At 34.7% G+C, this 16,698-nt stretch overlaps 1 protein-coding gene across 9 annotated transcripts in view; it reads left to right on the forward strand.

Moving 5' to 3' along the window:
- Positions 1 to 16,698, forward strand: part of PRKAG2 (protein kinase AMP-activated non-catalytic subunit gamma 2) — a 425,664-nt gene that overhangs the window by 382,834 nt on the left and 26,132 nt on the right. For all 9 annotated transcript variants that reach the window (XM_052000483.1, XM_052000478.1, XM_052000477.1 and 6 more), the window contains one exon: positions 6,730 to 6,839. In XM_052000483.1, coding sequence (XP_051856443.1) covers positions 6,730 to 6,839 — 110 coding nt within the window. The remainder of the gene's footprint in view (positions 1 to 6,729; positions 6,840 to 16,698) is intronic.

Genomic DNA, 16,698 nt, shown 5'->3' on the forward strand with positions numbered 1-16,698 from the left:
CACAGACAAAAAGCTTGGTATAATATTTAATTCCCTGTCATCTTCCAGAAATATTAGTCATTCCACAGTGCATAATAAACTATAATCACCATTTTTCACTTCAAATAAAAAAACAAAAATGTAGAACACCTGTCTGTGTATTAAAGAAAAATAGAAATGTGATCCTACTTTTAACCTACAAATAATACATACATGATTTTAATAAGTGTTAATCAAGTGGAATGCGATAGTTTGTTACTTTGTTATAATGATATTTGAAATATGGAAAAAAACAGATAGAAAAGGGATTAAGGAAATACTTAGAGGGGCCAACAAGAAGCTAGAGAAAGAGCCATTTTTTAAAAAAGGGTCAAAGAAAATGCAAGGAAGTAGAAGCAACCTTGTTAATGGGAGAAGGAAGGAGATCTGAAACATGATCAGTCTAAACTGAGCAGAATATTCTAGCCCTGGCTCGTTTTAACTCCAGCCCTTCCCAAGCAGGTTCAATCTTTCGCTGTTACAATTTAAAGGATGTGACCCTGACACCCAGCCCCATTTCTCTTTGATCTATTTACTTGTCACTTCTTCCTTGCCCAAGGTTACTTCCTGTGCATCTAGTTTGACTGTATTTCTGTTGGCTCTGCAATAGACTTGGGTACTTAAAGAACTGACTGCTAAAAGTGGTCTTTAAAATAAAGAAAGGAGAAAAGCACAGACAACTGAGGAGGTGCTATGGAACTGAGGACAAATGTTGATTTCCCCCTAAAAGAAGAGAACCAGTCTGCAAACTATAGGCCAGTGATCTGACTTCGATTCCTAATGAAATGTGAGAAACAGATTAAAAGTATTGTTAGTGAATATCCAAAACAAAACAAAAAAAGAATTCTCAAAAAGAGCAAACCTGTCTTCATCCAGCATAAGACCTTGCCCAAACAAAAATGTCTTGGAGAACTTAGAGGAAGTGACTGAAAAATTGTTAATCTGAATAGAATTAACAAAATAAGTTTGATTGTATTGATGTTGATGTTAAAATTTTAATAAAACATTCTTTTAATAAAACATTTAAAAATTCATGCCAAATTAAGCTCATTTCCTTTTGATGATGGCATTACTTACTTAGATGTTAACAAAGAAGAATTTCTACACTATTCATGTATGCAAGATATGGTACAATAAAAAGAGTGTTGGTTATGGAGTCAAGGTGTTTGAGTTCAAAACCTGACACTACTACTTATTATCTGTGTGATGAACCCTTAATCTCTTGGGTTCTTAGTCTTGTGCTGCTAAAATGAGGAGTTGGACTAGAAAGTCTCCTATCTATCTCTCCATCTATATTTCTATGAGATATGGCCTGAAGAAGAGTACAGCTGGTTAGATTTGGAAGTGATTAAAATGGCCAGACTTTAGGGTGATCATGAAGACATCTCTAGTAGAGTGCTCAAATCATCTGCATTTGAACTTCTTCTCTAACATTTTTACCAAGAACTTAAAGACTGTATGAGATACTTATCAGATATGCCTGTAACCTAAAATAAGGAGAAACCACTGGCACAGTCGCTCCCTGATGGATCAAAGCAGGACCTATGTAGTGGTGCTGGGAAGGTGGTGTGTTAATGGAGACCAATAAATCTACTTGGTATATGGTAAGGTAGCCACTGTTCTGTTACCTTCCTTCCCTTGCTTTTTAAGTTTTCTTTTGTGTATTGTCTTCCCTTATTACATTGTAAGCTCCTTGAGGGCAAGAACTGTTCTTTTCTCTTTCTTTGTATCTCCAACACATAGCACAGTGCCTAGGGCACAGAAGATGCATCATCTGTTTGACCAAAATGCCAAATAGAAGAATTTATAAAATCTGATTCTAAAAGAAACACAGAGCCATTGCAATTTATAGAGTAGAAAGTGACATGGTGGCTCTGTGCTTTAGGGAAATTCCTCTGGCACCTGTTTAGAAGATAAATTGGAATAGGAGAGACACTTAATTAAGTCAGAGAGACCAATTAGAAGGTTATTGCAATTGTCCAAAAGAGATAGTGAGGGCCTGAGCCAGAGTGGTGGAGAGAAAGGGATGTATGTGAGAGATACTTTGGAGATACAATTATAGAATGCAGCTCCTATAACAAAAGAGAGAAAAGAGGGCAATTTTAATAGTGTGGCGTTAGAGGTAACAAGGACTTGTGAGTGGAAAAAAGGGAATGATGCAAGAGATGTTATAGAACTAGAATAACTTAACTTGACCTCTACCTCTGGAAATGGGAAGAAGGGTGTAATTTTCCTCGTTTTCTGTGGACAACCTTATTATAATTACACAGCATTCAGTTTGAATTTTTTATTTTGCTATAATTATTGTGCATGTTGTTGTTGGACTTGCTGATCTGTATATATTATATTCCATTAACCGTGACAGTTTCTCTGCACAGACTGCTTCCCATGAGAATTCTTTTTCCTCATCTCTTCTTCTTGGAATCCCTTGCTTAACTCATGTCATCTCCTACACTAAACCTTTACTAATCCATCCTCCTTCCCTACAGTAGTCAATGCTTCTCTATATAACATTATTTCTTTAATACATTTTATATTTAGTTGTCTGGACATATATTGAATCTCTTCAGAAAAATGGAAGCTTTTTTAAGAGAAGAAACTTTAATATTTGTCTTTATGGGGCCTTTTTGTAGAAAAGTGTCTGATATATAGAAAGCATTTAATAGATGGTTATCAAATGAGTTGAATACTAATTCACTTCTATTATGTTTAAAATACTTTTTTATACTTTTTTACATACTTTTTTATAGCAAAATACTAGAAACATATTCCTGACATTACTTGCTCCCATATTCATAGTAAGTCAGTTTTATATTCTCCTTTCTACAGTCTCCTCTTCAGGCTTATTAATTCTCTCCTTTCACTGAATTAATGAAATACATATATGTTAACATTGAGAAAAATACGGTCATATTGAAGATGGAATGGTGCTGTGGAAAGAATGGGGGGGGGGGAGTAGAAGTTAAGATTTAAGTTCTAATTCCATCCTTTCAATTAACTAGATATGACCTTATATAAGGTACATATCTCCTCTTGCTCTCAGTTTCTTCTTATGTCAAATAAAAGAATTATATCTGAAAACAAAAATTATTTTAATTCTAAAGGGTTTGCAATTGTGTAAAATTGGCAAAACATCTTTCTTCAGATTGGGCAAGTGTAATCATTTATAAATCAAACAAGAACATAAATGAATCTGTAGTGAAAGTTGGACTCTCCAACTCAAAGTAAAAGTCCATCTACTTATATATATCCTCTAACAAAGCTAATTAGATACATTCTAAATTTAGCCCCCAGTATTGGAGGAGAGTATTTTATCTTTGACACTAAGAGTAGAGTGAAGAATTAGCCATTTTTATCCAAATCAATATAAATCAGCAAACAATTAAGTTTCTAAGTATAAAATACTGTGCTAGACACTAGGAAAGATATGACACAAAATCTGTTCCCAAATGGATCATAAAGTTTGTGAAGGACAACAATATAAGGTTAAAACTGGAAAGGTAGATTAGAGTCAGATTAGAAAGGGACTTGAAGGCCATTCAGAGATTTGCAAATTAGCTACTTGTGTAAATTCCCCAGACTCATTTCCTCATCTGTAAAATAAAGAATTGTAGAATAGATGACCTCTAAGGATACTTTCAGTTCTAATCACAAAAGAGAGTTTATTACATGGACAGTAGGAATTTTCTAAAGGTTTTGAGCCATGTTCTTAAGAGTAGGTGTGATGTTATCAGAGCAGTTTATTAGAAAAACTTTAGAGTAGACTTTGAGCTCTCTGAGAACAGGAGCAATCTTTTTAAAAATCTTTTTTTTTAATCATCCATTTAGCACAGTGCCTGGCATATAGTAGGTACTTAATAAGTGTTTATTGATCAATAGTAAGAAAAATGGATTGAACAGGGAATATACTAAGAGTAGTGAGACCTGCAAAGAGGGCGGTTATGATAATCTAGACAAAAAGAAATGAGGATCTGAGGTGAGGTAGTTGGAATAGGAACAGAAGGACAAGCAACAGATTTGAAAGCAGAAGTAAACCAAGCGAACTTGACAATAGTTTAATTGTAGGGGATGAGAGAATGGAAAAAATGAAAGATAACACCAAGATTTACAAATTCTGGGAGATTGGGAAGATGGTGCTGCCATCAAGAGAAATAGAGAAGTTTGGGTGAAGAATATAGATATATATTTATATAAGATAATGAAGGTCAGTCATCTGTACAGAAGTAATAATTTAAACTGTAGGAGTATGCATTCACTGACAGAAAGGAGAGAGAAGGGGATAGTTGACAAAATCACAGAGGTACTCCAAGTTTTGAGATATTGAGATATGTATTACTCATATTAAAGTCATATTTAAGGAGCAGCCAGCAAGACTGATGAGAGGACTAATCAAAGAAGTGAGGGGATAGTCAAGAAAGCGCAGTTAGAGAAGCCAAAAGGTGGTCAAAAGTAGAGAGTTGTTGTCAGTGTCAGATGCACACAGGATAAAGATGAGGATCATAGGACTTATCCCCCTCATCTTACAGAGAAGCAAACTGAAGTTCAAAGAGATCAAATGTCTTCTAATGTCACATAGTAGTGCAGGATCTGTCCCAAGTCTTCATACAACAAATCTAGAGTAGAGTAGCAAATTAGACAGTCGGTTTAGAAGGAAGAGCAGAAGACAGAATTGCCTAGCCTAGCACAATTTCACACAAATCATCTTGAATCCCTTCTCTACAAATTATATATCATGTGATCACTGGGAAACTGGACTTCAGGGTAGTTATGGGGCCATTTCAGAAACAGATGTGATTTTAAGAATCAGAAAAAAGGAAAAATCCATATTTGGATTATAATTATAAATCTAGTGGTTGATAAGTGTTTTATAAGGCTGTCAAAATGCAACTTTTAAATTCCAAAAACAAAATCCTTAAAACAGTTCTCCCCCAGCTCAAAGTCATTAAATTCAGTGATAACAGTCAAGAACAAAAACTAAGTTGCATCAAGTCAAGGAGTGATGGGAACTGATATGCAGACAGTGAATTTAAATTCTTTTCCCCCCAGAAGTTTGTCAACAAAAGGAAGGGGAGATACATAGGAAGATGCTCTGAGGAAATACTAGAGTCCAAGAAAAGATGTAGGTTAGAAGCTACTCTGTGAGAATTTTTGCTAGTTAATGGGAAGGAGGAGATAGTACAGAGGATGACAGTAAAGTTACAAAAGATAGAGAAACCTTGATTGGTGAGGCAAGGTCCTGGAGGAGATAGGAAGAGCTGCCTCTCCCTATGAGACTGATGGAAAGGATTATATGGGTGAGTCCTATAAGAGCACGTAAAGTACAGGCTGGTAACAATCTGCTTACCTTAGCACATCTATTATTTAACTTCTCCATCTCTGTGATAGGCTCTTCAAAGATATCTGCAGCCTCCATCATCTCTCAGAGTAGAACTAGACTTTTTTGTGTAAGAGCACCTATAAAGAGAACATATACAGTGTGACTTCCTCACCATATGCAGTAGAAATTACCTTGCAGGAAATCCTTCTAGCCAAAGGCCTTCTGAAGGAGACTGTGTGTCAGAAGCCAGTAATATTGCAGTCTCTGCCTTTTAGTAAGACAATGTGGCTTCTCTTCACAGAAGCAGTGGCCAGAAATAGCTGATAACCCATATAAGTATTCTGCTTACTGGTTCTTTTTATCTTGACTTAGATATGTGGGTCATGCCATAAAAAGGTCACAAATCTACAGAACTGCACTGTAACAGACTTTTGTGCTGTGTGTGAGAATGTACCATTTATAAATATTTTCGTAGTTAGTATCTATGTAAAATTTTTGTCAGTCAATAAACATTAAGTGACTGTTTATTTCAGGCACTATGCTAAAGAGCCTCCCTTAGACATTTTATTATACTTCCAATCTCTATGCTATTACTATGAAGTTAGAACTAACCATTTCAGATAGTTTCATTAAGATTTTTCCAAAAACAAAACTGAAATTGTCTGCCACAATTTTGCTATGTCACATTTAACAGAAAATATTTTGTGCTAAATTCTATAGATTAGTCAATTTTTAAAAAAAATTACCCTGGCATGGGTTCTATCAATAAAAAGTTATTTTTTTTAAAAAGTCAATTCTTAGGTTGGTTGGTTTTTGTTTTTGTTTTTTTAATTCTTAAGTGTCCTTTTTTATACTTGCATTTTAATGAATTTAAATGTCCTGGACTGGCCGAAGATCTTAATAGAAAAGTAAAAGATTCAGAGAACCAAGGAAAAGTAAGGAATTTCTTATTATGCAGTTATGTCAATCACGTCTGACTCTTTGTGACCCCATTTGGGGTTTTCTTGGCAAAGATACTGGAGTGGTGTGCCATTTCCTCCTCCAGCTCATTTTACAGATGAAGAAACTAAGGTAAAGAGAATTAAGTGACTTGCCCAGGACCACACAATCCAATCCTGAGACTAGATTTGTACTCAGATCTTCCTGTTTCCAGGCACCCCACTCTATTCACTGTGGAGCTCAGTTGCCCAAAGTAAGGAAGAGTTAGGGTTAAATGGGAACTTTCCTGTACTAAAAATGATCTTCAAAAATCATAAGAGTATAGACTGCTCCAAGAAATACTGCATTTAATTAGTACCCTTTTGCATCCTTACAATACGTATACATGTATATATAAAATCTGATTTCAAGTGTGTCTTTAAAGCAAAACATTTTATATTTTTATCTTTTTACAGCAATAGAAGAATCTGAAAGTGATATTTACATGCGATTCATGAAGTCACACAAGTGTTACGACATTGTTCCAACCAGCTCGAAGCTTGTTGTCTTTGACACCACATTACAAGTGAGTATACTCATTTTTGTAAATTTTTATGTAATTTGAATTCTTATATGAAATAAGTATACTGAGAGTCTTTTTTGGATACTTAGACACATCTACAATAAATTAATTAGGAATAATATTGATGGGAGAAGAATCCTGTAATTCTTTCTGGAAATTATGAGCAATAAAATAATGGATGGATCATCATCATTATATGTTAAAATATACATAAAGTATCTGTTCACAATTTTTAATCATTCTCCTTAGAATAAGTCAAATGATCTAGGTTGATTTCTTTAATAACAACTTTTGTATATGGTCCTTTGGATGCTTAAATGAGCTTTATTACAACCTAACCAAGCTTTTTACCAGGAATATTAACGTGACAGAAAAAATAGTAAGTGACACATGAGACAAACAGAAAATCTTAAGCAGCATCATTTTTAACTTGGTGGTTTCATGTATGGAAATAAGGACCAAAAACAAGATTAGGGGAAAAAATCTAAACAAGCACACATTATTGACGCATTGTCAACAAGTATTTATTAAATACCTATTCTGTGCTAGATACTGTGCTTTGTAACTGAAAATATAAAGAAAAATAGTCCCTACCTTGTAGTAGTTCACAGTCTAACAGGGCAAATATAACATTCAAACCAAATAACAACAACATACCAACAAAATATATACAGAATAAGTAGAGAACAATTCAGAGTGAAAGCACTAAGATTTACTAGAAAGAAACCTCTTTAAGAAGATGGGACTTTAAAGAACCCAGGATTCAGAGATGAGAGAGAGCATTGTAGGTACTGATGACATTGGAGGAATAGTGAAGAAAAATGCATTCTTTGCCTCTGGGGAGCCTAAAATATAAGAAAAATGAATACATGGTATATGATGAAGGTAATAAATAAAATGAAAACTACTTGTCACTTGATTAGTCTAGGAAGAATTCCTAATGGGGTTGAAATTTTAAGAGTTTCAGAAGTGGAAGAGAAGTGGTTCAGTGCTTGGCAGGCTTATCACAAATAATAGTGCCGCTTATTAAATAGTCCAAGTACTTAGAAAAGATATAGGAGGTGAAGTAGGAACCAGCAAGGGTGTTCTCTCTCTTTCTTTGTAAGGGTCATGGATCAGAAGAGACTGTACACAGTAGCATATCTTGATTTCAGAAAATTATTTTATTATGATAACCTTATTGAGACAAATGAGCTATACAAATAGGAAGAGTTTAAGATATGTGAGCAGCTCTTGATACAGAATATTGGTTAACAGATCAGTTTTAACCAAAGTCAACAACTTCAGCCTTCGACTGTTCTTATTATCCACCTCCTTCACACCTATTTTTGTGGTTCTGAGCGAAGAGGACCAGAGGAATCCATAAACCTATGCTGACTGCATTCATTTCACATTCATATTACCTAATAACTGCAGTAAAACATAGCTTCTTTTTCTTCTGAATCAGTTCTCTTTCTCACCACCATAGCTCTCTAACCATTGTCTTCTTTCCCCAGGCCTCCCACAATTATCACCTTTCCCCATTGTTCCAGTTAAGGACTTTGCTTGTCCTTCCCTTAAAAAATGGAAAACATTTGCTATTAGCTTGATCTTCTCTTTTCCTCATTTCACATTCCCCTGACATCATCCTTCACTCTAGTCTCTGATGAAGAATAGGTCCTTTTTGCTAAGGCCAATCTCTACATGAACCTTTGATCCTACCCCTTCTCTGTTGCCTCTAACCATCATCCTGTCCTTATCTACTGGGCACACTCCCACCAACCTCCAGGTAAACCCTAACCTCCCCCCACTTTAAGAAACCTTTACTAGCAATTATCCAACGTCTTCCTCTCCTTCTCAACTAAATTGCTTTAAAAAGTGACCTCTGTTTGGTATATATTGGATTGCTTGCTATCTGGGGGTGAATGTTGAAAATTATCTATGCATATGTTTTGAAAATAAAAAACTTTAATAAAAAAGTGACCTTTGTATGATGCTTCTTTCTCTTCCAAATCCTCGGCAGCGTGGCTTCCAACCTCATTTTTCAACTGAAACTGCTCTCTCAAAAGTTATTGATTATCTCTCATCTAACAAATGTCCTCCCTTTTCTCATTCCTCATCCTTCCTGACTTTTCTGCAGAATTTGATGCTATTGCCCATCACCTTTCCCTTAATAATTTTTCTTCTTTGGGTTGCTATGATGCTATACTGTCTTGGTTCTGGGTTCTCAAACACATTGTCCTAAGCTCTTCTCTTTTGTGCCTCACTTTATGATCTAATTATCTCCCATGACTTCAATTATCATTACTCTGCAGAAGATTCCTAGACCTGTCTATCCAGCTCTAATTTCTTTTCTGAACTTTAGTCCATATCCATATTCATGCTGGTTGTTTCATCATTATCTCAAATTTAACATTTTCCTCTCCTCCCTTTCATATTTCTCTATTAATTATCAGGGATACCTTCCTTCTAGCAATCTAGATTTGCATCCTGGGCATTTTCCTCAATTCCTCATTCTCATTCACTACCCATACCCAGACTATCATTGCTATTTCCACAACATCACTGGTATTATATCCACTCATTTAGCCATTTCTCTAGTTCAGATCCTTATCACCTCTCTCCTGAACTATTGCAGTAATCCAAATTGACTTTCCTCACCATGTGTCTCTCTACTCCAATTCATCCTTTATGCAGCTGCTAAAGTGATTATCATAAAATGTAGGTTTGACCTTGTCTCTTTACTCCATAAATTATGGTGCCACTTCCTGTGACCTCTGGGATCAAATTTAAACTCTTCTTTGGGGCATTCGAGGAGATCTTTCCTGGCTCTTGTCCATGTATTCTACAGTCCAGCCATACAAGCATACTGGTTATTGTCATATATAACCCTCCATCATTCTTTCACCTCTCAGAATTACTTTTTTTTTTTTCAAGACTACAGAAATGCCCCCTCTGCTGCAGGCCTTTCCTGGTTCCCCATCTCTACTGCTCCAAAGTTACTGTTTTTTCCACTCTGTTTATATCTGGTATATACAGTATTTAATCTTTTACTTGTTGTCTCCTTGGTTAAAATAAAAGATTATTGAGGGTTGGGACTGTTTTTCCTCATTTTTTGTATACCCAGGATTTAGCATAAGACTTAGTCTTATGCTAGGGTTACCACTTATTGATGGTAGGGTTACCAGTCTAGGGATACCACTTATTGAATGTGGAATCTCTATCAAGTTGTTTAATTTCTTTGGATCACAGTCTCTTTTTACTTAAAATGTGAATAATAATGCTGGTACTATTTACATCATAGGATTGTTGTAAAGGTCACAACATGTATATGAAAACACTTTGTAAAATATATGAAAAGCCTAAAATTAAAGCCTTGAAGCATTTGGCACAGCAGTTCTACAATTTAAGAAGCAGTTGCTTTACCAGGTTCCTGATTCCATTTGTGAACTTTAAATCTGAATAATCACCATGGGTATTGGTAAGATGTACACTTTAAGTAATCCCATAAATCCTGGTCTTTGTTTATGTCAAAGTAGGGAGATATTGAGAAATCTTTTGCCAAATGTTCAGGGACCACTCCCAGGAGCAGGGGATGTGTCACTTATTTGCTTCAAGAGAGATGGAAAGACTCTGTGAGTTCTATGAAGCAGACTGAGATCAAACTCTTAACATAACACAGTGTTAATAGTTTGAAGCACAGGATCTGCCCCATGTTTCAGGGAGAAGGCCATAGTCACACATAATACTTGAGAGTAGATTGACACTGCTGAAGTTATCCAGCTTTAACAAGATCCTGTTCTTCTTACTAAAAAGCATATTGTTTTACCTATCGGGCAAATAAATAAGGAATAGTGAACAGTATTTGTGCTAGTACAGGAACAGTCTGAACAAACCACAAGCTGGAATCATTGCAGCAAAAACTATAGGAACACAAAAGAATAAAAACAGTAACACTGTTCCCTGGCATATGCCACTTCAGTTTTTTATCAACTTCAACTTAAATAGATCAAAATTGATTTAATTACTTCAATTTAAAATAAAAATGTACTGAAAGTCGTGAGTTATCAGATCTAGTTGCCTGAAACACAGATGTCTCACTTCCCATACCTTGTTACAGCCGCCTCTGTAGCAGCTAGAAGCTGATTAGATTTTCATCCAATTAAAAGAATGTTTCTAGATTAAAACTTTCGTGTCTGTTTTTACTCATCTTATCAACATATTAACATCTGGATGCTTTATAAGTCTTTTGAAATTTTAAATTTAAATTAAATTTAAATGGTTTGGGCAGATTGCCTGTCAGTTGAAAGGAACCCTTATAGGCACCCAGTCACTAACCAGGAATTTTCCCAGCTCTCTAAGTGCCAATTAGAACTAGGCCAGACCAGTCTTTTTCTCTGTTTCTTGGTTAATTGGTAACAGCACAACTCCTTTGCTGTTGTAAATTTTCTGAGTGGTTTGTAAAAGCAGGTTTTATGTGTGTATGGGTATATCAATCTATAAAACAGTAATCTTGGTGTGCTTTAATTTTTTTTCCTCCTGAAGTCTCTATGTTCTTATTATATAAGCTATATGTTGATTTTCTATTTTTTTTAAATCACAGAAATAACTTCTCCATAATGTCATCAGAACAATATACAGACATATGTTCTGAAACAATCATGTAGTTTAAGGCAAAAACTACAAAATTTTATTACTAATAAAATTCCTATCTAAAGTTTAACTTTTTTTAAAATCTGAGTAAAGAAAACTGAGAATGGCACTATGTAGAGGTGGTTTAGGTTAGATAAATTCAGTTTCTGAAAATTGCTCAATCTCAGAGCTGCTTTACTTCTTAAAGTAGAAGTGAATTTTCTGGCCTGCCCCACTTGTACATTAGAAAAAATATTTTCAAAATAGGTTAAAAGTGCTATTACTTCTTAAAATATAAGTCATAGATATTGAGTATATACAGGTTTTAAAGACACCTCCAGAAAATATACATAAACTCAATGTGAATTTTTTAGAGAAGGAGAGAGTGCTTAATTTTGAGCCTAGTACAGTGCTAACATAGATTTTGAAATGAATTTAACTTTGATTCATTATCTCTTAATGAAGTTTTAAAACAGTCATAAAAAGCTTTCTCAAGAATGTAAAACTTATGTACTTTTGCTAAAATTAGGAAATTGTATCCCAAGAAAAATTTCAGAACAAATACTTTGAGTTTTTTGGTTAAAAATCTTTGGTTTTAACATGCAAATTAGGATGTGGACATTGTTCTATATTTTGGGAATTGTATGAGATATCCTTAAAGTTTAACCTTAATTTTATTTAATGTAAATTTTAAAAAATAAATTCTCAGATATGTCATTTTCTGTCAGCATTATGCACATGTGCAAGTTATTTGCAATGACCACAAGAACCAAAGTGCCTATGTGGAATTGCCAACATACCTGAAGTTGAGATCTCACAATCTCTTTCCCCTCTGGGTTTAGACAGGAACACTGTTCAACCAGGAGGACACATATTTTGACACATCTGTACTAACTTCTAAGAAACATTGAAAATGGGAGGAATCCAGTATTGTCTACAAGCACTGAGATATTCCATGATATCAAAAGCTTTTGTGTTTTGATGTGAAGTGGATTTGTTTGTGTATTATTTCAATTGGAAAAATAAAGTAGTTAGGTGATTGATAGAAGCTACACTAGACCTTTGTTTTGTCATTCACTTATTTCAGTCATATCCAACTCTCCAGGATTCCATTTGGGGTTTTCCTGGTAAGATATTGGAACATCTTATGGTTTACCATTTCCTTCTCTAGCTCATTTTACAGATGTAGAAAATGAGGCAGAGTTAAGTAACTTGCTCAGGGTCGCACAGCTAGGAAGTGTCTGAGGCCAAATTTGAACTCAGAAAATGAATCTTAACTTCAGGCCCAGTACTCTATCCTCACTAGACCAGTGGTTCTTAAAATTGAATGTTATTATTTGTAATAAGGATTACAAAACGTACAGCACACTGAACGTTTACTAATGTTGGCAACAAAGGATTTCTGGATAGTTGGCCTCTTCGTATTGTTACCACAGCCTTTGGATTCCTCTGCTTCTCTTTTCCTTCCTCTACCCCTACACGCTCTTCTTCCCCTGCACTAACTGCAGAAAAGGTGGCTTTTGCTTTTGTGAATAGAGCAGCTATTGTGATCTTCCTGAAACCACGCCAGGAATGGCAGGCAGCAAATGCTGGGGGCATGGGCTGGGGAATGTGAAAAATCTCACCTCATGTAACTTATGGTTCCATGGCCCACTCTGAGAACCCCTGCACAAGATGAATCCAAAAAGGAACAGGCCTTGTTTCATAAGTAACACCTCTGTGGGCCATTCTTTTTTAATCTCATTTTCTTCTTTGTTGCAGCCATGACATTACCACAAAACACAGTGTCTCTAAATAATCTCTATTGTCTTTTTTAAAAATTCTGAACTCTAACTTTATTGATTTTCTCTTACATATATATATATATATGCATACACATATATTACCACTGAACCATTTATGTTTGCTTAATTTCTGCAGTATATTCCATGTTACAATTAAGCAGATGTTATCCATTTTTAAAGATTTATATATAGCATGTTTGGATAATTATAATATACCCAGATGAAAGTGGATCACTGCTGTCCAATAACATTCTTTTTATTTTTGTTACAGCAACCTTGAAAAATGGTTTAGTAACATTTTAGATTGCTTTTCTGAATAGCTTTTGAGGAATCCATTAGAGTTGTTCTTTTTTTTAATAATAGCTTTTTATTTTCAAAATATGTGCAGCGATAGTTTTCAATATTCACTCTTGCAAAATCTTTTGTTCTAAATTTTTCTCCCTTCTCCTCACTCCCTCTCCTAGACATCAAGTAATCCAATATGTTAAACATGTGAAGTTCTAGTATACATATTTCCACATTTATTATGCTGTACAAGAAAAATCAGATCAAAAAGAGGAAAAATGAAAAAGGGGGGGGGAAGCAAGCAAACAACAAAAATGGTGAAAATAATAGGCTGTGGTCCACACTCAGTCCCCACCAGCTCTCTCTCTGGATACAGATGGCTTTCTCTATCACAAGCCTTTTGGAATTGGCCTGAATTAACCTTATTACTGAAAAGAGTCATGTCTGTCAGAGTTGATCATCACATAATCTTGTTGCTGTGTACAATGGTCTCTTGATTCTACTCACATCACTTAGCATCAGTACATGTAAGTCTCCCCATGTCTTTTCTGAAATCAGCCTGCTGAGCATTTCTTATAGAACAATAATATTCCATAACATTCATATGCCATAATTTATTCAGCCATTCCCCAATGGATGGGCATCCAGTCAGTTTCTAGTTTTTTGTTTTTTTTCCCAATACAAAAATGGCTACTATAAACATTTTTGCACATGTGCGTCCCTTTCCCTTTTTTATGATCTCTTTGGGATACAGACCCAGTAAAGTAACTGGATAAAAGGGTATGCATAGTTGATAGCACATTGGGCATTGTTCCAAATTGCTTTCCAGAATGGTTGGATGCATTCACAATTCCACCAACAATGTATTCATGTCCCAGTTTTCCCACATCCCCTTCAACATTTATCATTATCTTTTCCTATAGAGTTGTTCTTCTGGGAGAAGCAGAATTAGTCTCTCTTGTTTCAGATAAAATATTTGTCATAATAATAATAATGTTTTTCTTAAAAATTAATATTAGCTCTTGGCTTGGGATAGTTTAAAAGAAAAATTTTAAAAGATTACTTTCTAGACAGAAGCATAAAATTCTCTGTGCCAAAACCATGTAAAATCACTCTGTTCTGCAAGATCCCTCCATCAACTTCATCTTCATTCTTAAGAAAGTTTACACTCAGCTTCTTAACTAGGCACCTTTTACTTCCTAGAAGATCATGATTTCTAGTTTTCTGTAAAAGACCTAGATAAAACCTAAGTCTGTAGCTCATATTTTAGAAGCTCCTGGACAAAATCCACTGAAGAAAGGTTCCTAAAGTGCTTCTGTTTGTCTTGGTCTTTTAACCCAAACTCCTCTTGCAGAAATCATGATGTTATTTCACCATCAATTGCCTATTCCTAAAAAGAACCAAGCTCTCAGGAACACAACTTTCCTTATTAACACTAAGATGTAATTATTATAAGTACTTGTCTTATATGAAATTATGAAAACTATTCAGTAGTTCATTGTACATGTCACACATCAAGTCACTTGCATTTGCTTTCCTTATGGACCAGTATTTGAGTGATTATTTTGTAAGAGAAAAGGCATGTTTATGGCTTTGCAAATGATGTATAATTGAATTCAATATTTCATTTGTATCTTTATATATTTGTATGTGACTTCCCTTTTCATCCCTCTCTTAACCATTCTTACCCAAACCCAGCTGTACTGTATTTATTTCCAATGACTTCCCTGATAGGGACTGACAGTTCTGAGCACATAAACAAGGAACATGTGGGACCACTCAGGATAGCAGATGATCAGCCTACGGATGCTGTTTGACTCTTCTTTCTGCTCTTTTATCAATATTTAAATCTGGCTGCTTTTTTTCCCCCTTCAGTTCCTAATTACTGTCCTAACGTCTCATTCTGCTTTATCCACAGAATGGGAATAAAGTAATAACTGAATTTTCTCAAATCATTGATGATTTCCTTTTATACAACAGACATTTACTATTAAAGCTTATAACCATAAAACTCTTCCTTGTTACAAAGAAAATAGTTAAATAAAATCAGGCAACTGCCCAACACAATTTGATAGCATGTACATTTCATTCTCATAAACTTCACTCCAAGAAGGGAAATTACTTTTATCCTTTATTCTCCAGAACAGAGATGAATCATTGCAGTTGATTTGAATTTAGTTGCTTTTTAGTTTTATTTTAATTAATACTCTTGTAATCATTATTTAAGTTGTTCTTCTGATTCTGCATGCTTAAGTCTGTATCAGTTCATTCTAGTTATCCTGCGTTTCTCTGAATTGCTTAGTTGTGTTTCTTATCATACTGTTTGACCTGTTTGTTCAAACCATCCACCATTTTATTTCCAATTTTTGCTACCACAAAAAGTATTGCTATAAATTTGTGTATATATAGTGTGTATGTATAAACATACATATGTGCATGTGTGTATATGTGTATACATATGCACATATAAACACCCATTCTTTCTGTCTTTGACCCCTTGAGGTACTGAAATTGGGGATTCAAAAGGCATGAACACATTGGTGATTTTTGTTGGATAAATTCAACTGTTTTCCAAAATAATTGGACTAATTTACACTTCACAGAGTCATTATGAGATAATAAATATGAAAATTTTTATATAGCTCAAAATATAATATATATGCTAGTATTGATATTTTATCTTCTGTTTTCCACTTTCAGAGAGAACATGCTTTCTCAGTGCAGGGAAGCTTATATTTCTTAATATAACAAACCCATACCTGTTCTGTTGGGAACTAAATTTCCTAAGAGCCAGTTAGCACTTAGCTCTTTAATAGGCTAGAATCATGTTTGAAGGCCTACAAATGATTAGTGTGTCACATAGAGTTCCATTCCTCACTTCTATCTGAAAATGGAAATTTCTTAAGTCACAACAAGTCTATGTTATTGAAATCTAGACAACAGGACAGTCAGCAAAAACATGTAATTAAAACAAATGAAGAAAAGAAAAAAATTTACATGTATTTTTCATCCCTATTCCTTAAATGAGTGAAATCCATCCTCCTCTTTTCTAGCATAGTCCAAAAAAAGCATAATCCTATCAATAATTTAGAGAATAGAGAACAGCCCCAAATAGCCATAGCTTTTTACCATCATCCTCTGCCTCCAACTGCAGTTTTTTCTTACCTTGACAATTTCTTTAT

Source organism: Antechinus flavipes, chromosome 5 (assembly GCF_016432865.1).
Source record: "Antechinus flavipes isolate AdamAnt ecotype Samford, QLD, Australia chromosome 5, AdamAnt_v2, whole genome shotgun sequence".
NCBI lineage: Eukaryota > Metazoa > Chordata > Mammalia > Dasyuromorphia > Dasyuridae > Antechinus > Antechinus flavipes.